The sequence below is a fragment of the Tribolium castaneum genome, chromosome 1 (assembly GCF_031307605.1).
Source record: "Tribolium castaneum strain GA2 chromosome 1, icTriCast1.1, whole genome shotgun sequence".
Taxonomy (NCBI): Eukaryota; Metazoa; Arthropoda; class Insecta; order Coleoptera; family Tenebrionidae; genus Tribolium; species Tribolium castaneum.
In genome coordinates, this window is record NC_087394.1 from 36,602,543 (window position 1) to 36,629,164 (window position 26,622).

Below are 26,622 nucleotides of genomic sequence, written 5' to 3' on the forward strand. Positions count from 1 at the left end.
ACTAGAACGTAACGTAACGTAAAACCACTAAGTAATATCTATTTTTGAATATTTTTTTCAACAATTCTGAGAGTTATTAGTAAATTTTCCCAAGTCAGGTCAGGTCAGGTCAGCGTAATTTTTTTATTTTTTTTTAATTAAAAGCTCGGAATTTTGATTTATCAGTTATCACAAATGCTGAAATTACAAACACCGATTTTTTCATACAGCTTTGATTTTATACAGGGTGTTAAAACAAAAAAAAATGTCAGGGTGCAACAAATTCTATCCAAACTGGGCTTTATTATTTTTTGTAGGTTATAATTATAAATTTTTCTAGATTTTTATCATACTTCAGTAAACCAAAGAATTTTTTTTCCAATAATATTTCCATTAATACAATCGGCTACATGACAGTGTTTAAGAGAATTTTATTTTTAGAAGCTAGAATTTTGTTTTCTCTCTTTCAAGAGTGCTAGAAAGTGAATATTCAGAACTTCTGTGGGTGTTTTATGGGAAGGAAATGAGCACTGCAGAAAGTCATAAAAAATTAAATTATCATTATGCAAAAAAAGAAATTTAATGCGTTTGCTAAATGATTTGATTTTATTTGATTATACTATTTCCATTTAATGTTTGGTTCACGTTTTTCGTATTTATTTTGCTTATTTGTAACTTTTAATTTGTCAAGGCTTTTTATTAATGTTTGCCAAGTCTCAAACATTGTGATTTCATTAAGTGTCTTTTTTACATTAATCATGATCAGGCTTAACCTTGGCTCGTAACTCCACATCTACATTGACATAACTAATTCTCTATTAGTTCAGATAATTAACGGATAAGCTATTGGTAATCACTTTTAAATGTAAAATTTCTTATTTCAAATTCTTTAAAAGTACTTAGATACTAATTTCCCAAAAAGAAATGTCAGTTGGTTCAAATGTATTACTGGTTGCCACTTCAAGGTTTTTAAAAGTAGGCTACAACCATGAACAGCCAACTTGTCTTCCTTGTTCTGTTTTGGTTTCAAATCAACAATTAATGCGAATTTTGTGAGTTAATGAACTTTTTATGTGGGGCAAGTAAATAAAACGCCTCCACCTCATGTTGTGGCAAAAACAGTTTGATTTTCATTAAATTAGTGAACACTTGTTTGTATACGTAGTACGTCTCGGTAATTTAATTGGTTTTCGACCTCGTTATGGTCTTGTCAGTGGGACACGCCTTGAGCTGTCTTATTATAACTCATATATATTTAAAGACGTAGCTTTTCACTGGATGTATTTTTTCACCTGCTTATTATCCGCCGAAGAATGCACGTAGGTGTCGATCAAAACCTACTAAAAGTAATTGTTGCCATTTATCAAGGAAACAGTTAAACGAGCCCGAATAAAAGCTTCATCTCGGCAACATAATCGCGATTTTATTACACCATAAAATGCGGAAGCTATTTATTAGCGACAGTTAAAACACTCAACGCCCGGCATTCAGGCAACTCTTTATACACTCGTGTATGTTTAATCGCGTAATTGTTTGGAGAAAAAATGAAAACAGTTCAATGCAACTCTATCTATGTTTGCATTAAGACTATTAAGAGTTTTTCTTTTTATTTTCCTGCTTATTTACGGCGTTCATGTTGAGCTTGGACGTTTATAGACTGTTTTTTTTTCCTTTGAGCGATCAAAAGTTTCCTCGAGGAATTTTCTCAAATCGCATTCCATTCGTGCATTTTATGTTTTCGAATCAATTCCGGTTGTGCTTCTTTTTACTGGTGGTGATGTCTGTATTATTGTCATCGGCGGATGAAATCATCAAAGCTCTTGCCTTAATTGCGAAAAATGCGACAAGAGATGAATTATTCACTGTTAGAATCGTCATAACTGTGTATTATTAATGAATGCGATTGAGGAAGTGTCATAAAAATGTAGTAAACGAACGTTTATTGCATTCGGTGTTTGTGTTAAATTGTAGCGGATTGGAGTGACTTTGCATAAACATCAGGCTGATGGGTGAAGATAAACTAATTATTTAAACGAGACTCCCGCAGAGAGGAAAGCGAGAAAAAGTTGGTATTAAAATCATTTTTTATTAATTCCTACTACAGTAAAAATAAAAACTAACAAACAACATGAACTACGTTTTGTCAAAAAGTTAAAATTCTCTGTTATACAAAAAGACAGAATTTAATCAACTGTTGAAACTTAATGTTGTTCCAAATTTGCTGTTGTAAAATTGGTTCGTTTTTACGAAAGAATAATAAATATACATATTATAGTTTGCATTATTAATATTTTTTCATTCAATAAATTAACATTTTTATTTTTAGAATTTTTCGTAAAATTTGTCACTAACTAATTTTTCCACAACTTCTGGAGTGCATTTTACAAAAATTTACAATTTATTTACGAATTTAATCGCTTCACAAGTTCTAGGTCTACTGTTTCTAATTTTGTTATGCTATTTTTATTTAAAGAAAGTGAGTCATTTTTTAAAGTTTTTTTCGTAATAATTTGAGTTTGCAAGAGCTTGTAAATTTTCAGAAAAGAGAAACACTAATAAATTGAAACATGACTTTCTGAATAAAAAAACAATACACTAAGAGACTGAAAAGCTAAAAAATTAAAAACTGGTTAAAAAATAAAGATTAAAATTCGGTAGATTTAAGTGTGTGATAAATTAAAAAACTATGGAACTGCAAAGGAAGAACATTAAGGAATTGGAAAACTGAAATTATAAGACATTAAAACGACGAAAAATTGAAAAATTTAGGAAATAAATATGAAATATAGGAAAATAATAAACCAGAAAACGGAAATACTGAGAATAAACTTAAAAACTGTGTGATGAAACACTAAGAAACTATGACATTGAAAAATAAAATAAGAAGTTTGTTTAAAAGTCTAATAACCTAAAAAAGTTAAATGGAACACCCAATTTTTTTTTCAAAGATCATTAAAATGTCTAACTAAAAACATAACTCATAAATTTCCAATGTCCAAGTTAATAACTAAGAAGAAATAAAAATTTTTGACCAAATTTGGTATATTTTTGAGTTTTGTGGAGGAATCTTGCGAAATAATTGAGTTTTTGCTGAAAAACTTGCGAAATGTTTGAGTTTGAACACGAAATAATTGCGAGAATTAATCTTTATCAAAAACAAATCGATCCGCAATTTATCCACGATTTTTGAACCCAAGTGTAACAGAAAACTTGAAATTTTCTTAGAAAACAACGAAATTCTAGATGGCTTAGCCGACATTTACAAAATAATCAAACAACTTTTTGTTCAGTTTTGAACGCCTTATGATTGGTCTGTTTTACAGTTGGGAGTGCAATATCCCTCCCATATCCAATGACAAGCGCTTCAATCGACTTGCAATTTTTTGTGCACCAGATAAACAAGTACGAGGTGATTTTTATATTCTTATTGGTCAATTATTTATTCCTGGGACCAATGAGACACCAGTGAACCGGTTTTAGGGCAGTCTTTTTTTACAGAACAGGAATTTGCTTTAGATGTGAATAAAATGGTTGATTCTGTTTTGTTTTTGAAATAATTTGATTTTTTTGACGAAAACCCACTTTTCGCACAATTAACTAAAATTTATATATTTATTAGGTAAAATATCTATGAAATCGAAAAATTTGAGTAGAGACTTTAAACTAAATACTAATAAAAAATTGAAAAAAATATCTTATTTAAATTAGGAAACTTAAACAAAACTGTCAAATATTTCCAATTTTAACAAAAAAAAATTTTGTGTTTTAAGAAAAGCCCTTAAAACTGCGTGTTGGGAAAGTAATTATGTAAACTCGACTCCCGCAGAGAGGAAAGCTAAGTTACAATGCGGCGCAAAAACTTGCGTTCTATTTGGAGAATCTAACTAACTGTTTGCCGCTTTCATTAATCAATTAAATCACAGTCTGGCCGTCTTCAATTTTCGATTAGAGTGAGTGTAGGTGCGTAATTTTCTCGTCAAATAATGGCGTTTTTATTTCACTCGTAGCTCGTTAGCGCCGGATTGTGTTGTGTATAATTAGTGGTAGGAATAATGACACTTTTTTTTTTCAAAAATTTCGTCCAAATATGGCTGGCTTGATTATTATTAATCGGCGGCCCCCGATATTTGAGTCCAATCGTGTTGGCGATAGATAACAAAGGCGCCTCGAAAAACGCCAAGGCCACTACAAAAAGATCGCTTCTTCGCTTCTTTAATCGCATTATCCTGCAGTCGTGTTTTGCACCATTATACACCTGATTCGACGAGATATATTGTGTAGTCGGTCGCTTCCGCTTGCTTGTAACTACTTTTATTCAATTAGCTGTTGTTGAAGGTGATTTATTCGCCGATGGACGCCAGCTGCTTTTTCAATATTCACTATTGAGGGGTTTATGGAGTATTATGGACGTGTTGGTTTTGCAAAAGTGGAGCTTTATTGCTCACAGAACTTTGACTGGATTTATGAATAAGTTTCGTTCCATTTTTTTTTTATCTACGAGATTTATTATTCCGGTACAAAGCTCTAATCAAGCAATCTTTAAATTAGGAGAGCTGAAATCAACTTTTTTTTCAGCAATTTTAATCAATCTTCAACAAATTAAATTATAAACACCTAGTAATTACGCTCAACCTCAATTTTTTATCTTCTGTGTGTACATTTCCAGGTTTTTTCAGTACATAATTTATAAACATTCGCGGTTTCTCAAAAAAATTATTAAAAATTAAAATAATTCTTTGTTTTGGTCGTCTTCTGCATAGATCCGTCTTTTTCTGTTTTCTTATTTTTTTAATATATTTGGGTTTTCTAGTCATTTTAACGTTTCTGAACGAACGGTATATTTTTTTATTGGTTAATAAAAGTTAAAAAGTACAATTTTTTTGGTTAAAAAAAAGTATGCATCGGCCGGGAATCGAACCCGGGCCGCCCGCGTGGCAGGCGAGCATTCTACCACTGAACCACCGATGCTGTTGATGATGGTACAGCGCCTCCTTGAACCAGAAAACCAGCAATTTTGCTAAATTTTGAGTTATTTTACCAATATTTGTGCAGAAAAGAAAGTTATTTCAATTCTAGACGTTCAAGAAACAATTTTTCTGTTGTGTTTGTCAATGCTAGAACGGTACACATTACGTACTATGCAAAAACACTTGAGATTTTTGTAAGATTGTTGAAATGACTTCAATAAAGTGTTAATTAAAAGAAGAATCCAAAATGTGAATTGTATTTAGTATTCTTCTACTTAATTTATCTGCTTCTTGCTTTAAAAAATAATGCTAATGTCTTTTGAATTACTTTAGAAAGGATTTTTTCTTTTTTGGTGCAAAAAAAAATTCTGGACTAGAGATTTTCCTCACTTGATCTGTTTTGTTGGCTTCAGTAACAGCTCTAGAAACTGTTGTTAATTACAAAGCTCGTCATGATCTCGCGCTTAATTCCTGAGGAGCGTCGAATTTCGTTGTCCTTTAGTGGAAGTTTTTGTAGAGCATCTTTGCGCTTTGATATTAATTTCTTAGGAACATCTGTTCTAACCTCAATGTTAATTAAAATAATCGATCCATTTACGTAGCCGCTCCGTAACGGTACACTTTTCTACAGAAAACAATTAAACCATACTCTGATTTTAAAACATATGTCGTCCGATTTTATTGCAGGGATTAATAAATTCGGAAAAACAGGAACATTTTACGATGTTATAAAAACCTGGCGATCCATATGTTTGATTCTTCATAATCATCACCAGTGACAAATTTGATAAACATGATAGTGGAATGCGAAATGACGGGTGATCAAAGAATCGTAAAAATTTTCGCTGATTTTTTAACGGTTATAAATGTGGGGCTGGCCATTCTCACATTAATAAATCACTCTTTGAAACGTGTTATTACCAACCAAAAGTAACCCGTTGTTAATCCAATGCGATTGTTTTTGCCGATTAGTGGCTTTAATTAGATCATTTGATTTGTGCGTCGAGAACACTTAGCGATGAATGTACAATAATTAAGCGTATCAACATATCATCGGAACAATACCGCTCCTAATAAGCAAATAGTGCTGATGAGTCCATTCAGATAGGGCTTTGTATGAACCCGCGATTATTCGTACAATTGTTTAAATCACTAAACCGTGAAATTAACGGTTGTAATCCGAAATAAGGACCGGTGTAATCAATCAGAATCAATAATGCTTCAAGAGAGGTGTATCTTCTAATTTTTTCAATAAATACAATCACAAAAAAATAATTGCATCGGCCGGGAATCGAACCCGGGCCGCCCGCGTGGCAGGCGAGCATTCTACCACTGAACCACCGATGCTACATCTCCAACATTCGACACCTCAACTGATCATCTACAAGTGACCCACAGTGTTCAAAATTGTTTTTTCTACAGCCGTCAAAAAATCGTGACATTTATGCATGGTTACCTATGCGCGAAGTTTGACGTTTTTTCACTGTGAAAAAATATTATTTTTTCACGGTTTCACAGTGAAAAAATAATATTTTTTAACTGTGCAGGCAACTCGATTTTTCAGATCATTTTGTTCCAACTTATTTCTGTTACAATTTTAGTAACACGAAAAGACATCAACAGCAACCGAAATGAAGAGACGGATCGATAATGAGAGGTAGTTTTAAAGGTTTTATAATTATACAGAACAATATTACAAAACAATAATAATAGATATTTACTTTGACATATGAAAATTAAATGTGCATGACGAAAACGTGCCCCCGTTTATCCCCAGAGGCCTGAGTGAAGACGCTTGTAAATGAAAGTTATTTTCGCCATTAAAAGAAGCCGATGTAGAAGGTTGAGTGATTTTGTTTTCTTCTGTGGAGGAAGAAGGTTGAATTTTATTGGCAATTTCAATTTTATTATTCAAAGAGTCCTCGATGTAACTTTCTGCCACTGTGCTGCTTCTCCAGCCCCCATGACGTTTAATTGAAATTAGATCACCTCCAGCATTCGCCAAAAGAGTGGCAGAGCTTCTTCTGAAGCAGTGACCAGTATATTTTTTAGGTTCGTCTTTGTTAAGCCACTTTGCAATCAAACTTGGTATCTCTCCGATTTTGTTAATTCCAACATTTTGATTCACACATTTTCCGTTGGTATACTTTAAAAATAAACGGTCACTAGTCGCCCGTGGAGGCCGCAAAGCTCTATATTTTCTGACAATTTCTATATTTTCTAAATTTGAAACAGTAAATATTCGTTCGCAGTGGGTTTTTGTATCAGGCACCTTCACAATTAAGACAGACTGTTTATCTTCTATGTCAGTTAGCTTCATTTTAACTAATTCTTCACGTCGAAGGGCTCCCGATATACCCAAAATTAGCACAGTCTATAAATAAAACGAGTTGTTTTGATTTGTATTACACTAATATGATAAGTTTACCTTCATCAGTAAATATATCTTGTCATCTGCTTCATTAATAAACTTGCTAATGTCTTCTTTGTCTAAAATTTGCGACTTCTTGCTTCTGTAACCTACGCTTTTGCTTTTCAGGTAGGGCACTAACTTCGGAAACTTACGTGTATCGATATTCTCTTTAACGTTTAAGGTGGCTTTCAACATCGCATAAAGGGCCCAGAGTGTTGGTGGCTTTAAGGTGGTAGACTTTTCTTCCAAATACGCCAACAAAACATTTTCCGTTACTTGATCAATCTTTTTCATAGAACACCACTGCCGAAACTGAAGATACGTTTTTTCGTACTGCGGTCTTGATTTAGCAGGCAAAAGATTCGACACTGCCGCGCTTGCAATTGCATCTATTTCGTTTTCGCTGCTAAAATCCATCACACTTCTTCAACAAAAATACCTATTGTGACAAATTTTTCGCAACTATCACTTTTATTTATCATCGTAACCATGCAAGCAACTCGATTTATCAGACCATTTTGTTCCAACTAATTTCTGTTACTTTTTTCTTCATCTGGAGGCTGTAGAAAAAACGTTGTTTGTATTTCGTGGCGAAATTCATGTTTTAATGGCGCCTTCGAATGTCTTTTAGGTCTCGACCTGGCGGTCTCGACTAAAATAACATTCTCAGGCGCCATTAAAAAAACACTCATTTCGCGCACTTAATACAAAAATTACTATTTTATTTGCCTAATCACCAGATATTATTTCAAAAATAATTTTTAATAATTTCATGTTGCAAAACTTAAGTTCCATGAAAAAAAAAAAAGGATTTGCATCGGCCGGGAATCGAACCCGGGCCGCCCGCGTGGCAGGCGAGCATTCTACCACTGAACCACCGATGCTTGTTAAACAAAATTATCCTCGTTGAGCTCAGTGGCGGCATTTGAGCTAGATTTTTATAAATAAGACACGAAATAACTAGTAAGTAAGAAAGGGAGACATTAATAGAACGAACCAGAGAAACAATAAAACAGTAACCAAACAAACTAAAAGATTATGGAGCAGGAAAAGAATGACAACTAGCAAAATATTTTGATTTGATGACACAAATAAAGCAAATTATTAAGAGAAAAAAATGGGAAAAAAATTAAAAACAAACAATAAGAAAGAATAGAAACAGAATAGAATAGGAATAGAGAACACAAAAAATGTATGAATAGCGATAATAAATATACAGGGTGCTCAAAAACTGGCGCACCAACTCAGTGGTACGTTATTGAGAAGCAAGTGCAGATTACGGGAAAAATGTTGAAAAAATTCCTAAAGTTATATTTTAAAAAACCTGGAGCTAGAAACTTATTGTGTTAACTTCTTTAGTTTTCATTATTTTTTTATGTTTTTATGTTTCATACCAGGTAATCGTTCCGTAACAAAACGATGAATAATTATTTTAAAATTTACTATCAGATTTTTGCAGTTTTTTTAATTTAAAAAAATTAAAATTCATCCAAAAAATCACAATGTGTAGATGTGTCAACACTGAGAATTATTTCCTAGGAAACTTTTTCAAAAATAATTTATTTTTATTGTTGATCAAATTCTATTGCGATCATGACTGTTAGACAACGTTGCCACATATCATTTACCTAAAATTAGTTATTTATCAATAACTTTAATACAAAAATTTTTTTACTATTTTTACCTTTATATGTAACCACTTCTCTACCACACACCATTGACTGGTGTGCGCCACTGGTGCCAACTGGTGCGCCAGTTTTTGAGCACGCTGTATAATACTAAAAAATGTACCAATTAGAAGAGAAAAATTGCTGTAAAAATTACCTTATAGTTTTTGCTAATAGTTAGAAACATAAAAAAGTTGGAGATATTACCTAATAAATTTGAAAGAAAATCTGTAGCAGCCTGGATTTTGTCAATCTTTTCTATGAACATTTTTATTTTGTCATTTAGAAATGCACCACTAAAAAATTGTATTTTAATATTCCTAGCTTTTTCGAGTCAATATTCTTTACAGCAAGTGCAAAAAGTAGCTATATCTAATGTTAGGAAACGTTAGAAAGGCAGAAAATTACCAAAAGTCGCTGATTAGAATGAAAATTGGAAATTGAAAGTTAAGAATAGTTTACCAAAAAGAAAAAAGAAATCATTGAACTCTAAATAAATAGAGAAATCCAATGTAAATGAAAATAACAAAGTACAATTTTTATTACGTATCTGCTTTTTTTAACAAGGCGTATGTTGATTTCAGTTTTTCACTATAGAAAGTATAAAGGTAGAGCTTGGGAATTTATAAATATTTTTAGGAAAACAAATTTTTTTATGGAAGAAAGCAGGTCTAACTTTTTCGTTGACATCGCTTACATTCTTTGGTTCATTTAGATTCTTGCGCTTTTTTGTATTTTTGAAAAAAAATTTACTAAATGTAACTCGTTTCCATTGTGTGTTCGAAAATAGAAAAGTAAGTTTTTTCATTTTATCTGATTTTTTTTATTTATTTCGTTATTTCATTCGCAACACCATTCAGTCAGTGTTTCAGAAGAAAATCAAAAGATTATTAAAAAAATTAAATTTAATCTGGAAGAATAAAAGTACTGGGTCGCTTTCTTCGTTATACTTATCAGTTATCATTATCACCGATTAAAAAGATTTTAAGAAAATAAAAATTTTTACTTTACTTTTTAATAATCCTATGAATAGTTGAGAGGGATTTTTTTATTTTATGTAGAACTTGTTGGGACATTAAGGATTAAATAGGATTCATATCTAGGATTTCACCGTGAACTATTAGTAACATTGGACAGGGGCGCTTTTTTTAAAAAAAGCTTTAACTTATATAATAGGCCTCTTTACCTTCAGAATACTATTTGCTATTTTGTGTTATTCACTTTGTATGTTTTGTAATTGTGAAACATTCTTACTGACATTTTTTGGCTTGGCTTTTGAAAACAATTCGAAAATTTTTGTGATGTGAAAAAAAAATTATTAGTGCTTTACTGTGAACATTTGAGTACAAATTTCGTCGAATAACTACAGTAGGTCCTCAAATACTTATTTACTTAAGTATTTAAGTGTGTGTGTTTGTTATTACTAGGTACTACTATTAGATATCGCATTACATATACAAGACAACAAGTTTTTTAGCCATCTAACACTATTTGATCTAAATAACTTGTTTAAAAATTGCCAAAAACTGCGTTCGTAACCACCTTTTGGTGGCATAACCCCATCCAATGTCAGCCTCTCCAGTGGCAATGGCAAGGCTACCACTTCTTTGATTTAACACCTCGCTCACGCTCGTCATCTCCAGTCGGTTGCGAGTCGTCGTCAGCCTCCGGTGTTTCAATCTCTTGCACGCGCGAGTGAACCACTTAAGAACCGGAACAGTGAGTGGCATGTGATGGAAGAACAACAATGTTCCTGCACCAAAACGACTACTACCACCATCACGGCCACGAAACCTCCTCGGACGGGTGTCCCTCCCCGACCTACACCCTAACCCTGTCCAGCCCCATGTCCATCTCCTCGGACCCGGGCATGTCCTCCCAGCCCTACACCCCCAACTACTCCTCCAGCTGGAGCCACTACGGCGAGAACAACAACCTCTACGACGGCTACAGGCCCGACCACAACCCCTACGGCAGCCAGGACTTGTACAAAGCCTCCTACAACTGCAAGTACAAGAAGGAGGGTAAGAAAGGGACGTCGTCTTCGGCGGGGCTGGAAGTCATGAAGAAGCGGAGGCTTGCGGCGAATGCCAGGGAGAGGCGGAGGATGAACAGTTTGAATGACGCCTTCGACAGGCTCCGGGACGTGGTGCCGTCCCTTGGGAACGATCGGAAGCTGTCCAAGTTTGAGACACTTCAGATGGCTCAGACGTACATTGCCGCCCTGCATGAGCTGCTTCAAAGGGACTGATGTGATACCGGTTTGTTATTTATTTATTTATTTAGATAGGGAAGGACGAGACTGTCCGGAAAAAACGGGCTCGGGATCTGCCTACTACGTGCAATATTAGATATTAAGAATATCAAGACAAGTGCAATATTTTATGTCGATATTTTTAATTGTAGGATGTGATACGACGCGTGTAAATAATTCATTTAGGAAAAGTGCATAAGTGGCGGTTGAAGGGATTTGTGCAATTACTACTATGGCTCTAATTTTATTTAAGCACACAGTATTAAGGAGGATTGATTTTGTAGTGCAATATTTTTTGGTTTGTTGTTTTTTTTTCATAGTTTTATTTATTACTTGTTCCTTCTTGTTCTCTCAGTGTTTGTTTTTTATTTTGATTTTATCTTGTAATTATGTACGATAGTGTAAATTATAATGAGCGTTTTATGTTCCTTTTGTATTATACTTTTACCAAATGTGTATCTCAGTAAGTGCAATATTTTTAATAAATTTGATGTTTTACAAGTTTTGTTTAAATTCTCCTTCCCTAGACCCAAATTTAATGAATCAGTAATAAAATTAAAGGTGGGCGTTTTTTGTATTGAGTTTTTCATTACGTAAACTAATCAATTCTTTAAAATTTTTAATTAGAAAGATTTCAAAAACATAATCCTAAGAAGTAGTTCTTATGCTGAAAAGTAATCTGTTTAAATAAGCGATTGTGTCTTTTGATTGTTTTTGGGTAAATGCAGATTTAACCAATATATTACTTTTTTTTTGAATAATCTCCGATTTTTTTCTTAATTTTTCACTTCCAGATGCAAAATTACCCAAGTAATTATAAACATAACAAACCAACTGTCGAAATATAGAAAATCAGGAATTAATTTTTTCTTTAATATCTGCAAAGTAAATTTAAATTTTGCGGAATGAAGGCAAGATTATTCAAATTTTTGTAGTAATTTTCTAATTATTACTCAAAGTTATAAATGTTTTTAAAATTGATGAAAAGCAACTGATTGAGACTTTTGCTTTTTTTGGGTAAATGCAGATTTAACCAAAATTTAATTTTTTCTTGCAGCTATTTAAGAAAAAGACATTTTATTATAATTATTTGAGATTTTTAAATTTTTTCTTTCACAAATACAAAATTAATTAATCAAAAACAAAACTAAAATTAATTATTTAATTAATTAAATCATGGGCGAACAAGTGAACTGTTGAGGTACAAAAAATCAGGAATTATTTTTTTCTTTCATAACTGAGAAGAGAGGTTATATTTAAATGAAATGAAGGCAATATTTTAGTAATAATCCAGTTATTACTCAAATTTATCAATTTTTTCAAAATTTTTAATAGTAAGTCTTCAAAGACATCATCAAAATAAAGCAACAGATTGTGGTTTTTGAGTTTTTTGGGTAAAAGCTGATTTAACTAAAATTTAACTTCTTCACGCAGCTACTGAAGAAAAAAAATGTTTTTTTTTTAATAATTTGTGATTTTGTTTTAATTAATTTTTCGTTCTCAGATGCAAAATTAATTAACTAGAAGCAAATCTAAAATTGATTAAATCTTGAACAAGCAAGATGTTAAGGTATAAATCAGAAATTATTTTTTCCTTCAATAACTGCAAAGTTAATTTTTTTGCAGAGTGAAGGCATTGCCTAAATTCATCGCAATTTTTTAAAATTTTTAATGACTTTAAAAACATAATCAAAAAAGAATGAGGAGAAAAGAATGGTTTTTGAAGTACTTATTAATTTTTTTATTTTCTTTTTCCCAGTCCAAAATTAATTAAATTAAATTTTTCTCGCAGCTTGGCAAGCAAAATTATTTAAATTTTTGTTTCACTTGTTGTAGGTCATTACACAAATTTATCAATTTTAAACGATTTCAAACATATTAGCAAACTAAGTAAAATCGGTTCACTTACTTAACAACCCTGTTACCATGACAACTGTTACCATGATAACGCCAAGAGCACGCTATGTGATGGACGCTAAGAAACCGCACGGATTTTAGTTTACATACTTAAAATAATAACAAACAGTAGATTTTTCGATTCGATTTTCTTTGTAAAAAATAGATTTTATAACTTATAAAAAGAAATATTTACTTTAATTGTTCAATTCTGTTTTAACCGTAATTTCAGAATGTGAAAAAAATTAAATTTCTTATGTTTTTCTTCATTATTATAATTTGAGACACCTTTAAAAATGCTGATATTTTCAGGTAAGCTTATGAAAAATGATGCAGAAATGCCAAATTTTCAATAATTTACAAGCTAGATAACAACATTTTTATAATTTTAAAATTTTGTTTTGTATTTGTTTTCCAACAATAGTAGCTTGATTAGGCTGTTAGTTTCCATGTTATTGACAGAACCAATTTTTTCCATTTCATGAGCTCTAGATCTTGTAGAGACCCAGAAATTTGAATTTGAAAACAGTAATAACAATGAAAGAGAATATTAAGTTTTTTTTATTAGAATACTTAGATTCTAAGCTCAAATTAGTGACTGACAAAATAGATTTTACAACTGACAAAAAATACACAAATTGTCATTAAACAATTTATCAAGGAAATATATTATTTCAATTTTTTGTTTTGTTGATATTTTTTTTCGATTTTAAGTTGTTATTTTTTTAATTTTTTTAAACAAAATGCCAACAGTATAAGTAATTAGGAATTATAAGTTTTTTCCTGTTAAAACACCGAATTTATTATGCTTTGAGCTTAATATACTCGTAAAAAATCGCAACTTTCTCCACTTCCAGTCCTGGTAATATGCAGGAAAAAAGGATCTTGTTTCGGTTCGTTTGGCGCCACGTCCGATAAACCACAATTTTTAATTGAGCAATTATCCGCAAGTGAAAATTGATAATTGGCGGCAGCATCTCCATCTCCTCTAATAAAACGTTAGCAATTTTCCATCGACTAATTAATACAAACTGGTCGACAAGTCGACAAAACACAATGTCGTACCGACTTTTTTCAAGAAACGAGTAAACATCACCATAATTGCCTACGTCAAAACTGGTTAGTTTTTAACCGAGAGTCGATTATTTATGGCAAGAGTGTCAGACATGATGACTGATGGCTGAAGTGAATGTTCACACTGACTTTTTATTAGGTTAGAGCGAATCGAAATTTCCGAACAATATTTTCTGACCCGACTAATTAGCACACGCGTCTTGTTTTTTTCACCCACTGGATCCTGCTACAGTTTAATCTAATCTAATAAATAATTCATTGGAAATAAAACAGCATTTAGCAAAGTTATGGCCCAATAAAAATGTGTCAGCGATAAATTTCGGCGGCATTTTAGTAGCGTTCTTTCTTAATTTGTTCCAAGTTTTTTCACGTGCGTGTAAATTATCCGAGTCCGCCCCTGTCCAAGGCGTCCGTCACGTCCCAGATGGACGTATCTTCCGGTCAAGATGAAGCTGAGATTCTTTTAATCGTTTCAGTCTCCATAAGTGTTCTTCCTTGCAATAAACTCGCAACAACCGTTACAAGGAAGAGTCCGGTAATCTAGAGGGAATATTTTTTCGATTCGGTATTAATCATCCGAATCTAGTTTCAGTTTGAAAAGGTTAAATGCTTGTGCAAGCGATGCGTTCGAAAGAACGGACAATAAATCGCCACTTTTTGCCGAAATTCCGTAGGTGGAAACTGTAATTCGAAAGGTCGTCAATAAATTTCAGGCGCGATTTCAGTTAATTTAATTTAATGATGATTCGATCGTTGAATTGTATAGGAAGAAAGGAGTTATGACAATTGTCGTAAAATGGATAACGGGGGATTTTATGTTTTCCAGACAAAAGTTTTATTTTGCAAATTTAATTGATTTCTAATGAGGTGCGTTTAATTCAAAATGAGGCAAAACAAAAAGCTAAAATTTAAAGATTTTCCAAGCTTCAAGGGACTCACACTTTACATTTGCCACTTTTCAGATATTATTATACTAGGTGTGTTAAAATGATTTGCTTTTTTAACGAAACTTTTAATGTAATTAATTGACAATTTACCTAAAACTACTGATATTGATTGACAGCGGATTCAGTTGAGTAGAAAGTCACACATTATTTGCGTGTAAGCTAATTTCACAGTCAACTACCTAGATGAAAATCATTTTAACACACCTTGTATTTTAGGTACAATGTGTGCAAAAATGATTGTTCATCAAGTTGACTATGGAATTCAAATTGAAAGTGCCACTTTGTCCAATTGACTATTGTAGTTTCTGAGTCATCTCTGTCAAAATTTTGAATTATTTGGGTATTTTTTCGTTTTTAGATTCGAAGTGTTTTTGCATTATTTTGATGTATGTCATTTTGCCGATCTTTACAAATTACATTTAACGGAATATTACGTTCAATTTTCATAGATGATTTAATGAACAACAATTTCTGAACAGTGTGTACATAATAATATAGTGGAAAAAATTGTCTCACTTGTTACAATGTCTTTTCAATTTGGAATAGCAAAGTTTTTTGGTTAAAAATATTTCACTAAATAACAGTTAGAACACAGTTTTTTTTAGACAGAATGAAGTAAGGACAGAGTAGATAAAAATAAGCTCATTAATTGAATGAAAATCAAAGTGTTATTGTATTATTTTGCCGATTTCGTATTTTTTTGTCATCTAATTATAGCCAAAGTTTTGCTAAAATTATTTGTTTTATAACGCTAATAAATGTATATAATAATAATAATAATAATAATAATAATAATAATAATAATAATAATAATAATAATAATAATAATAATAATAATAATAATAATAATAATAATAATAATAATAATAATAATAATAATAATAATAATAATAATAATAATAATAATAATAATAATAATAATAATAATAATAATAATAATAATAATAATAATAATGTGTAAAGAGAAATGTGAAAAGTTGGAAAGTTTATTGGAACAGATACGACTTGTTAAAAAATGCTCTACTACAAGTAGTTTTAAATATTTTGAACGTTAATTGTTTGATTGTCCGGAAATTGCTCTGAATGCCCCGGAATTGTTAATATTTTTTTAAAAAATTCGTCCAATTTTTGTGTCCTAGTTTCTAGGTGAGCAAAACACAAAAAAAAAATTTATCGAAAAAGGTTTTAATATGTTTTTTAAATATAATTTAAAAGTTTTTGGTTTTAGACAAGAAATTTTTCGTTGACCAAATGGCTTTTTGCAATTTTCGAAGGCGTCAAACCATCTGATATTTGACGAAAAAGTGTGCAAACACGTCTACTAGAGATTGTCATTGTTAAATACAAGCGGGCAGAGTTTACACACTCAAAATATTCAGTTATCCAAATAGAAGTACAAAAATTCAAAAAACTGTGTAGCGATTCAAACGATTTGGATTTCGCATCGAGCACACGTGAGACTTTTAATCTGCAATAATTTCCTCTAAAGCGGATGATAAATTACAAGTGCAGAAATGTCATTTATCTCGACAATTATTACATTGAAACATATGCTATATGCGACCGCAAAATCGGTCCTCGTTAATGCATCGCAACAATAAAAGCCATTGTCTAAAAAGCACACATAAACAAATTTTTCGGCGGCGATAACGTTAACGGTCGGTCACGTTGCCATGCAATCACCGTTAATTATTTTCTTCTTGTTAATAATTAACGCGAGCATATGGCTCGAATTTGCAACACACGTACACTTTAAGTCTGATTTAATGTTTGGCCGAACGAGCAAATATCTCAATTTCCGATGCAAAAGTTTTGATTAATCGTTACGTGCTTAATGAGCTACGAGGGAATTATTAATTATGGTTATTAGTGCCATTAGGGAGACAAAAACGGCGCTAATAACGCTATACATCACGATAAGATTTGATGAACGCGAGAAAAGCACGATTAATTGCGAGATTTCTGCGGAGGTATAGACAATATTGGACGACGGTAGTAAGCAAAACATTATTACGTGCGTAATATATTAACTATATCGTTAAACCGGAATCTCTCACTTGGCATGTGTCATAAAAGATTTAGATAGTTGGAAAAAGGAAGAGCAAGAGACTGGTTTTGTGTAAACAAGAAGAGATCATTCTGAAAGAGATTATGGCTGTTGGAGTTTCTGTTCCAGCAAAAAAAACAAATCACTTTTTTTATCTTAATTCACTTGTCTCCAGTCAAGTGGTTAACTAGATAAAGTTTGCTACAAGTTGCTGTTTTTAGTTTGGCTGACAAAAATCGCAAATCCAAAAACATTTTTCGCCTTTTTTTTTGTTGTACTCAAATTTTAAGTTTACCTATCTTTTAACCCAACTTAACTTCAGCCAAATTGTCAAGTTTTTATTTTTATTTGTTCACTTCCAAATTTTTGTCAAAAGTGGTGTTAATTTTTTTTTGTCTTTACAGACGTGCAAAAAGTAATAAGATAAGTTTTTCACTACGCAATGGGCCTGTCTCGTAATTTTTTTAACTGCATTTTTGAAAAATTCATAAAAAATTAGGTGACGTTATGACAACTTAAAATTAATTATTTAGGCATTTTTGGGCATACATCTCGTAGAAATTGTGTTTTTTTCTCTGAAGTTTCATTAGGTATAAAATTAACAAAATCTACGATTTGCAGGACGAGCCCATTCTTGTTTTATTAAGTGTTTTAGCACATCTTTTAGCCAGAAATTGAATTATTTTTATGTTTTTGAGAGTTTTTTGAAGTCAGAACAATTTTTTAACTGGCTAAAAAAATCACCAAACTTGGTTGTAATTGATAGGAATTTTAACTTATTTCAGTAAATTTAGCTTGTTTACGAACCTGAAATATGGCCAAGATTTGGTCAAAAATTTCAAAATCACAAATAAAACTTTTCCTATTTCAGTAGATTTTTCGTTTATTTTCGAGCAAAATTTCGTCAAGAATACGCTGAAAATTATAAAATTTGGTCAAAAAAGGAGTCATTCCTACTTTTTTCAAGTTTTTAAACATGTTTTTGTCCTTCTTACCTAAATAGAAAATCACCTAATTGGGTCAAAACCCAAAAAAATATATATTTTTGCGTTTTTTGCAAAAATTGCTAAGAACAAGCTACAAATCGTTGAATGACTTGGACGTCTTACTCGTTTTAGTTTATTGTTGTTTTTCTTGAGAATATATCTTCCAATTTTTCCAATTTCTGTACTGGGAATTTGTGAAAATTGGAAAAAATTGTACGCAATAATAACAGTTAGTTGGTTTTAAAAATGATTGTTTGTCGTTGAAATCGGTCTCGGTGTTGGTTTTTGTGTTGATTTATGACAGCAGCGTATAAAAAGCACCTCTTGCTATTTGTTTTATTGATTGACACATCGAATCGTCGCGATCCCGTCATCGCAATGAATTCCCGTCGATTTTAATAGCTTTCTTTCCCGTGCTAAAACGCCACATAAAAAGCAGCGTCGCTTAATAAAAATGTTAAGTGCATTTGTTGTTTTATTTAACTTATTGATTTTATTGCCCGTCTCCTTATAAGTTTCTATTATTATTGCCGTTTATAACTCGTCAAAGTGGAGATAAGAAGGGTAATTCAATGAAAACACATCGGCAATAAATAACTCGTCCACATCACAAAGAGGTGATTGATCTTGGGATCGATTTGACAAAAAAGATTTGGTGGCACGATTTCGCGCACGGTTTTAATTAGTTATGCATTTGGCACTCGTTTCGTTTCTTCTCCTCAAACAAGTTTTTAATTATGTGCCGGTTTAGCGCGTGGTTGCTTGGTTTATTATTCGCATTCTTGCGAGAAAGTTTCGTGATAAATGGACGAGGAGTGTGATTCGGTCAAGCAAGTGGCAAAGGTCGAGGTCACTAATTTAACGGGTAATTGTGGGGGAAAGTAATTAAACGAAATTAGGACACAAGAGAGGAATCTTAAATCCATCAGGGGAATCTGAGGTGAAATCGGGACGAGAGATTTATTCGCCAATAACTGGAGCGGTCTAATCAGCTATTTAAATGAATCTGGAGCAATCGATCTGGCGAAAATTAACCAAAGCACGGAATTTTTACGCGATTTTTCAGCGAATCCGGATTTAATTTTCACTTTGAAAAATTCGAAAAAAAATATTAACTGCATTTGATTATTTATTGATGAAATTTTCTCGATTTTTTACGATTCCGGGCAAAATCCGCACCAAACACAGACATTATATTAATTTGCAATTTCGAACAACCGGAGAGATGAAAAATATTAAAATTTGTCCAAAATTTGACAATTGTGACAATTTTGACAGTGTTGCCAACGCGGTAAATTTTTGAAAAAAATTATAAACGAATCTAAAGATTTATAAAATAATTTACGTAATGAGAATCCAGATTTCACATCATCATAAAGCGGCTTTACAAAAAAATCAGAGAAGAATCTCAAGAAAAAAATTAGACCACAGAAATAATGCTAAAAAATAAAGAGAAAAATTTCTAAACGAAGCTTGAAGAGAATTATAAAAAAGCACCTGTAGAAGAATTTATAAAAGAATCTTTATAAAATAATAATTCAAAGAAAAGTTCAGAAAAGAATTTTATGGAATGTGAGAGGAAAATGTAAAAAAAGAGCCAAAAAAAATTAAAAAATTCTAAACTATCGAAGAATTATGGAAAGACAGAGTAACATTTAATTAGTAAAACCTAAAAAACAATTATTTTCAAGAAGCAGTTGTTGAAATTGTAGAAAAATTGGTGAAAAAATTCAGAGAAATTCAATGAGAAATCAGAGAAAAATCTTAAGGAAAATCTAAACAAAAGTAAAGAAACAATGTTAAAAAATTATCATAAAGAAGCATCTTTAGAAGAATTTATAAAAGAATTTATAGAGATGAGTTTATAAAATTATCCAAAGAAGTGGTCAAAAAACATCTACAGAAAAAAATTGCCAAAAAAATAATCTAAACAAAACTATCGAAAAATTTGCAAAGACGTAGAGTGGAATTTAAAAAAGAATTTGGAGAATCTAAAAGAAGAATAGATCAGAAGTTTCAAATTTAAAAGATCTTAAAAGAAATCTAAAAAATCAATGCTAAAAAATAATCAGAAAAAATTTTTAACGAAACTTGAAAAGAATAATAAAAAGGCATTTGTTGAAGAATTTATAAAGGACACTGTAGAGATGGTTTTATGAAATTACTTTAATTTTATTTTTTTTAATTAAAGTAACCCAGAAAAAAATTTAAGGAAATTCCAAATGTTTAATACAGCCTAGAAAATAATAATTGTCACGAAGCATTTGCAGAAAAATTCGTAAAACAATTTGATCAAAAATGTCAGCTCTAGAAATGGCTTTATGACAGAATTAAAGAGAAATCTTAAGGGGAGTATAAGAAGAATTCAAAAAATTAACCAAAATTATTTTATTTGCGTTGATTTTAATTATTAGGGTTTGCCAAGCTGGCAACGCTGTTTTCAGGAAATAAGAAAATCTTCGCCGGTAATATAAAATATAAATTGTTTTGACGTTCGAATGAGTGAGGTTTCAATTAGACTTGGATGCGATAAAGCCTGAATAATTCAAAGTCTGAAAAACTGAATTTCCAGCTCCATAAAATCCCACCTCGTTGAAACTGCAGCATTTTTCCCTGAAACCGGCTCTGCCTCTTTCAAATCGAATTAATCGCGCCATTAAACTTTCAGTTTTCAGTGGCATTTATCTTAATGCCTACTTTGTTGACACACATAATTGGCTTTGTGCCTCAAGCGCCCTTCATTTTTCAGAGATTATGCCAATTTCGCGGTCCTTAACAATTTCATTAGCATTCATCTCAACCACCACCTGTATTTGGACAGATTAGCAAATATTGTCACAATTAAGTGAAACAATCCCCTGGCACGTGATCCAAGTAATTAACGCGTACTTGACGAAATGTGATGCGATTTCCGATGCAGCTCTGTACAGTTAGCTAATGATGAATCGCTGCAAGCTCACTTTATTTTGATTAAATTAGCTTTACAGTTAGAGTAAATTCAATTCGGCGGGGTGCAAATTGCACGTGTCATTCATGTATCGATGACAAAGCATCTGCTGTTGCGTATTTTTGTGCGAAATTCTTCGTTTTTGCACGTTTACCGCTACGGCAAGAAGACGAGAATTGTTTCATGTGGTGGAAGGTCAGTCGTTCGTAAGCGAGACACGTCCGCGAAATTAGAAAGAATGAATATTGATGTCGATTTCTTGTACTGCCACCTAGCTTGTACATATTTGTCCAAGTAATGCTAAATTAAGTAGTGCGTTTAATCAAACAGAATTCAACTCGGACAAATGGCACCCGGATGTGTCAACACTGAGCTGCTCTTGATGCCGATGCGAGGAGAAATTTGTTTGCATTTTTATTAGCAGAGGACTGACTTAAAAAGCCACAATTTATTTCACTCCAAATAATGAAATTTAAAACTTAAGTAAGTGACTCAAAAATGTGTAGTAAGAATAACATTTTCGACCAAATTTTGTCAATTTTCAAAAACGAGCTAAAGGTGTGTTTTGACAAGTATTATCCGTTCACGATTGTTTTAAATTCTCAGCAGGCGTAGATATATTTTTGTTAGGTTGGTCTCAGGTCCTGTCAGGTATTGTCTTTATGACATTGTCTTGTCAAAAATTCGCTGTGTTGTCAGTTCTACTGCTTATTAATTTAAAATGTCGAAAATAATTTCTGTTGATAAGAAAGTGTGTATCAAAAGATGCTTTGAAGGATGCAAGAAAGACAGACCCGACTTTTTTAACTAATGATAATGAGTAGAATAACAATAAAAACGTATTCAATTATTTATTTAAAAAACGAAGCAAACTGACAACAGTCCTTGGTTGTCATCAATTATTCGGAAGTAAAATTACCGTTGGGGGCGCCACTGAGCTAGGTTGAAAACAGTAATCATAAATGGCGGGAAAATGTTTATTCGGATATTTTGAGCGTTGTACGAATTTTGGGGCTTCACAATTATTACATTGCCTATGCGGAATGATTATTAGATCTTTGATGCAAGAAACTTATGTTGACAAAGGAGAGATGACGAGGAAAACACGAATAACGAAGGCCTATTTGGTTCACTTTCTTTATTGGAAAATTATTACAAAGACATTGAAAAGCCTACCTTTTGGCATAATTTACGTTTAAATGTATCAGCAGATGTTAATCTTTATTGTAGTTTTGTAAATTTACCGCAGCATTTCATGATTTTTTCAGTGGAAAAATCTAACCTAAAATTCATAACACTTCACTAATTTATTGGTTTCTTGAGCCAAACTTTGTGTTCGCTGTGATCCATTACTTATAATCTTTAATTAGACAACTGTTTGATAACACTTTGTAATCAAAATTTAAATATTTTTCACTTTTTATCCACTTTCAAGTTCCAACAATAAACATTTTATACCACGAAAAACTACAGAACCAAAGTCAACGCTAGTACGTACTTTTAAAGTAATTCTTTCTATTGTAAGTAATTAACAATATACACGCAAAATTGTTGAACAATTCATTAAATGTCAGTTAAATGTGGCATTACGAAAATTTCTTTACTGTTTTCGACATAATTCAAAACTCATCACCAGAGGGCGTCTAGTTAATTTTACTTCCGAATAACCCAAAATAAATTTCTTATGACAACCCACAGTACTGCCAAATAAAATGTCAGATTTTCATAGATAGTCCGAATTTAAAACAATCGTGAACGGTGTATAAGTCAGTTATTTTTCATCTAAACTTTAATTTGTTTAATTTAAGTGATCACATAAAAATAATACTGAAGATGTGTTATTTATTGGCCTTCAAAAATATCAAAAAGTCTTCTTACAATTCATTATTGTTTGCAAAAATTAATATTTTTTACCAATTTTCATCGAAAACATAGGATTCATCCATTAGTACTAACTTCTAATTTTTTCTCGCGGTAGCAACAGTTAAATTTGAAATAATAAATTTGTTGCCACACCAACTGTGAGCCACTCTAGGGGCCCCCATAAACACGAAAATTACCATATTTTATTAATTTTTTGCCACTAACTGTAATATTTCGTTAAATAATTTATTGTCCCGAATTTGTGCCACGTCTATATAATTAAGTTATTTCGCCCTAAAAACAGTGCGGTAGCCGCGCTTTTGATGTGGAAATCGTGCTTTAAGCAATTAAAAAGATATTTACGTCGCTGAACAATATCGCGATTCCTCGTAATCCAATTTAGAAATAACAGTGTTTTCCGCACTTCTCCCAATTATTATTTAACGACGCATTGTAATTAGCTCCAATCTCTCGAAACAATCCATCTTCTTCGTGCGGGAAGAATATAATTCGGAGGTGTCGCACGCCTAGAAACTCCACTCGAGACAAAACCAGTTGAGAAAAACCAATTACAACAGTTAATATGTAAAGAGCTGCTGTCAAAGACATTTACAGCATCTCGCTCCTGATGTAGTAGTCGATAGCGGAATGGTTGCGAGAGCGATTTATAAATTCCGATTTCGAGCGGAGGAGTGCAACCTTGGAGCTTCTGTTCTCGACGCTTTTGATATCTTAATTACAAGTTCTCGGAGCACCAACTCTCACGACTTCCACCTCGGGAGCGAGCCTTTATACCAAACGTTTAATGCGGATTCAAATGAAATAACTCATCATTCCGGATAGACGTGCCAACAATGCATGATGACGCTGGAATCTTTGCTAATTGGAACGAGATGTGAAAAAATTCGGAACTGTTTTGCACCGGAATGCTGAATAATCAACCGGATTTTGCCTCTATTTGGAGCGATGCGGGTTCTTAACTGTTTGAATGCGGCATCCATCCATATTTACGAATTGTTGAAAATTTTGTTGACAGCTGGAAAATGCAACTTCCAGGCAAGTTAAAATTAGCTGCGAGCTGCTGCTGCTGGACAAAACCGCCGTAACATCACGATGAAAGAAAATTTAATAAAACAGGATTTGGAAAAAAGACCAAAGCTAATCACACAATTAACAATGAAAAACGTTGGTGACTGCAAGCACAAAAAGCTTTAATCAAGGAGGTAACAATGACAGTGATGGTGGCTGGGTGCTGGCCTCTACATGCAAATATTTTTAACGAGTTCTGCACTCCTGAAAGACAAAATACGGATTTCAGCAAACATTTTTACTGAAAATTTCCTGAAAAAATCACAATTGCATTTTTATCAAGTGGGATAACAGTGGGTTTACAATACAATGAACCTTTTACTTGGACATTCTTTCATGATTTTCCGGTCATCGGTGATGACTTCGACGATATCAAGAAAGTTAACCTTCACTTTTGGTTTTAATTTTTGTTGAATCGCTTAACAATAACAATAAAACAACATAAAAACGCCAAGAGTTAATGGAGCAGCTTTTTATCTCGTTGAAAATTGGCGAAAAAGCGAAATTACGCAAAAATTTAAATAGGGCTTAAGTAGCTGTAATTATTGCTAACCGCATTACGCAAACCTATCAAGCGTTCAGTTGGAGCTTCCAACGCTGGGTGAGGACAGCAGCCGCGTGTAGATTTATTTCATCCAGACTTGAATAAATTTGTAATTTGATCGAATTCATGGCACTAATTAAATTTCTATCCTAATTATAATATTCCACAACGTTAGTTGTCGTCTGAAACACGCTTACTAATTATTTCGAATCGTGGCTAATTTATAAACAGTTTTTATCGGAATAATTAAAATTGGAAATAAGTGTTGCAATTAAATTACGCCAGAGAGGAGGCAAAAAAACGCACTTAATTTTATTTTATTGACAATCTTTCGATAAAAATACAAACGGCGACAAATTGGTCGAAAAATTAGCATATTTCGTATCAATTAATTCGTTATCACACAATTTTCCCAAATTCCCAACGTCCAATTTGTCGGATTTGCATCGTAATTCGAAATAATTTATTCGTTGAGAAGGGAAAAATTTCTGACGTTGCATCGAAATCACCAAATTGGATCATTCATTCGGCACCTGATCAATTTTACACCTGTCTGCCATCATAACAAACAGTAGTGCGAGATGAGATACGACGATAATTATGACGGCTGAGGCGCTGATCGAACGATTATCCTCAACAGCCATTAATTCCGGAGCGATGAAACGCGAATCTATCATTAAAATTACCGGAGCTCGTGTCCGGATTTTGCGCAACGAAACACGGAAACGTGACATTGGAGAGTAACGGCAACTTGGGATTGCTTTCCACTAAAATCAACTGCTGGGGAGGGGGTGGGGGCGGGGCTAAACGGAACAAACCGGAGCTAATTATTTCTACAATTAGCTTGCGCTCAGCTTTACTCAAAATGAGTTTTTCAGTTTCTAGAGTCATTTCTTAACTATTATTATTATACAGTGTGTTTTTAAGCGATTCTCATCTAGTCGTCTGTGAAATGTAAAATCAGAAATGCCGCTTTATAGAAAATTACCATTTTTTGTGTTAAGTCTTCAATTCGGACAATAAATGTGTTTTCTTGCACAGTGTAACAATTAGTTGCATTTTAAAAGAAATTAATTGTCAATTTGTGAATTTTACAACTGACAGTTTTGACATTTATTGAATTCAATTGCGGAGAGCGGCACAAATTTAAACTAATTTCAAAGTTAACTAGATGAGAATAATTTAAAAACACATTGTACTTACAACATTTAAACAATGCCGAAATTCTGCAATCGTTTTTTTTTATTTTTTAACTTTTTTCAATTTAAACAAAGAGCTACGAGTTGAGCATTTTGTATCGCCTCTGCAGGTGAACCAATTAGAAATTATCCTCGCTGCGAAAATCTACTTAACTGAAACGGTTTTGAGCCATTGAGGGTTTTATGACGTCCAATAAAATTACTAATAATCAGCAAGAAAGTGTTAAAATAATAATGGTATTAGAAATTGACAGTATGGGGTCGAGGAAATGGAAATGAAACGACTTGATGCCATTTACAGAACCCATCACCTGGTATTTTGAGTATTTTCTTAATTAGCGATAAAGGTATGCAAAGAAAACAAAAATCGTTATAAAACCGAGAGACAATTTTTATGCAAGCAATAAAATATTGTCGACTTGAACGAAAATAGTTTGGTGAAAACACCTGTCTTGGCGTTGTTTACTTTATTATTGTCCAGTGAATTTGCCATAATTGCTCGGCGGATGTAAGTTAATCGTGTTAAGATGTCTATCAGTGATAGTTGTGACAATTTAAGGCACCTGAACACGTCTATTCTAACAGGTGATGGAAGCTATCAAAAATTCTTTATTTATGAGTTATTCCAATTTCATATAATTCAAGAGACTGCGTCTGGAATTTCCTTCCAACGTTAATTGAAATTGTTCCTGTTTATCTGCGATCTATTTCCCTTCGTTATCGATAATCGTCCAATCCCGAGCGAAAATT

General features: G+C 32.4%; 3 protein-coding genes and 3 non-coding genes across 8 annotated transcripts in view; 2 read left to right on the top strand and 4 right to left on the bottom strand.

The window, feature by feature from the left end:
- Positions 1 to 26,622, top strand: part of LOC663089 (cousin of atonal) — a 117,726-nt gene that overhangs the window by 31,044 nt on the left and 60,060 nt on the right. The window lies entirely within an intron of this gene.
- Positions 4,877 to 4,947, bottom strand: TRNAG-GCC (transfer RNA glycine (anticodon GCC)). The gene has a single exon. It is a non-coding gene; the product is annotated as a tRNA-Gly (tRNA).
- TRNAG-GCC (transfer RNA glycine (anticodon GCC)) lies at positions 6,223 to 6,293 on the bottom strand. The gene has a single exon. It is a non-coding gene; the product is annotated as a tRNA-Gly (tRNA).
- LOC107397752 (uncharacterized) lies at positions 6,605 to 8,080 on the bottom strand. 3 transcript variants are annotated; one of them, XR_010335557.1, is made up of 3 exons: positions 7,512 to 8,080; positions 7,375 to 7,459; positions 6,605 to 7,320 (listed from the first exon to the last, which is right to left on the bottom strand). XR_010335557.1 is itself a non-coding variant. In XM_015979054.2 (3 exons), exons 1-3 carry the CDS (start codon positions 7,774 to 7,776, stop codon positions 6,664 to 6,666), a joined length of 1,014 nt encoding a protein of 337 aa, XP_015834540.1. In that variant the 5' UTR covers positions 7,777 to 8,080; the 3' UTR covers positions 6,605 to 6,663. The 3 variants fall into 3 exon arrangements, 2 of the variants coding, with proteins under 2 accessions (XP_015834540.1, XP_015834539.1); XM_015979054.2 differs by having other exon boundaries at positions 7,375 to 7,466; XM_015979053.2 differs by having other exon boundaries at positions 7,375 to 8,080.
- On the bottom strand, positions 8,173 to 8,243 carry TRNAG-GCC (transfer RNA glycine (anticodon GCC)). Its single transcript has one exon. It is a non-coding gene; the product is annotated as a tRNA-Gly (tRNA).
- On the top strand, positions 10,592 to 11,781 carry amos (absent MD neurons and olfactory sensilla). Its single transcript, XM_969204.4, has 2 exons — positions 10,592 to 11,287; positions 11,433 to 11,781. Exon 1 carries the CDS (start codon positions 10,774 to 10,776, stop codon positions 11,275 to 11,277), a length of 504 nt encoding a protein of 167 aa, XP_974297.1. The 5' UTR covers positions 10,592 to 10,773; the 3' UTR covers positions 11,278 to 11,287; positions 11,433 to 11,781.

What these genes read in the sequence shown, in the direction of transcription:
- LOC107397752 (XM_015979053.2), bottom strand. Translation starts at nt 7,776, where the DNA reads ATGGATTTTAGCAGCGAAAACGAAATAGATGCAATTGCAAGCGCGGCA. An exon ending in AGATATATTTACTGATGAAG is followed by an intron (nt 7,321 to 7,374) that starts GTAAACTTATCA and finishes TTTTATTTATAG; the next exon opens with ACTGTGCTAATTTTGGGTAT.
- amos (XM_969204.4), top strand. Translation starts at nt 10,774, where the DNA reads ATGTTCCTGCACCAAAACGACTACTACCACCATCACGGCCACGAAACC.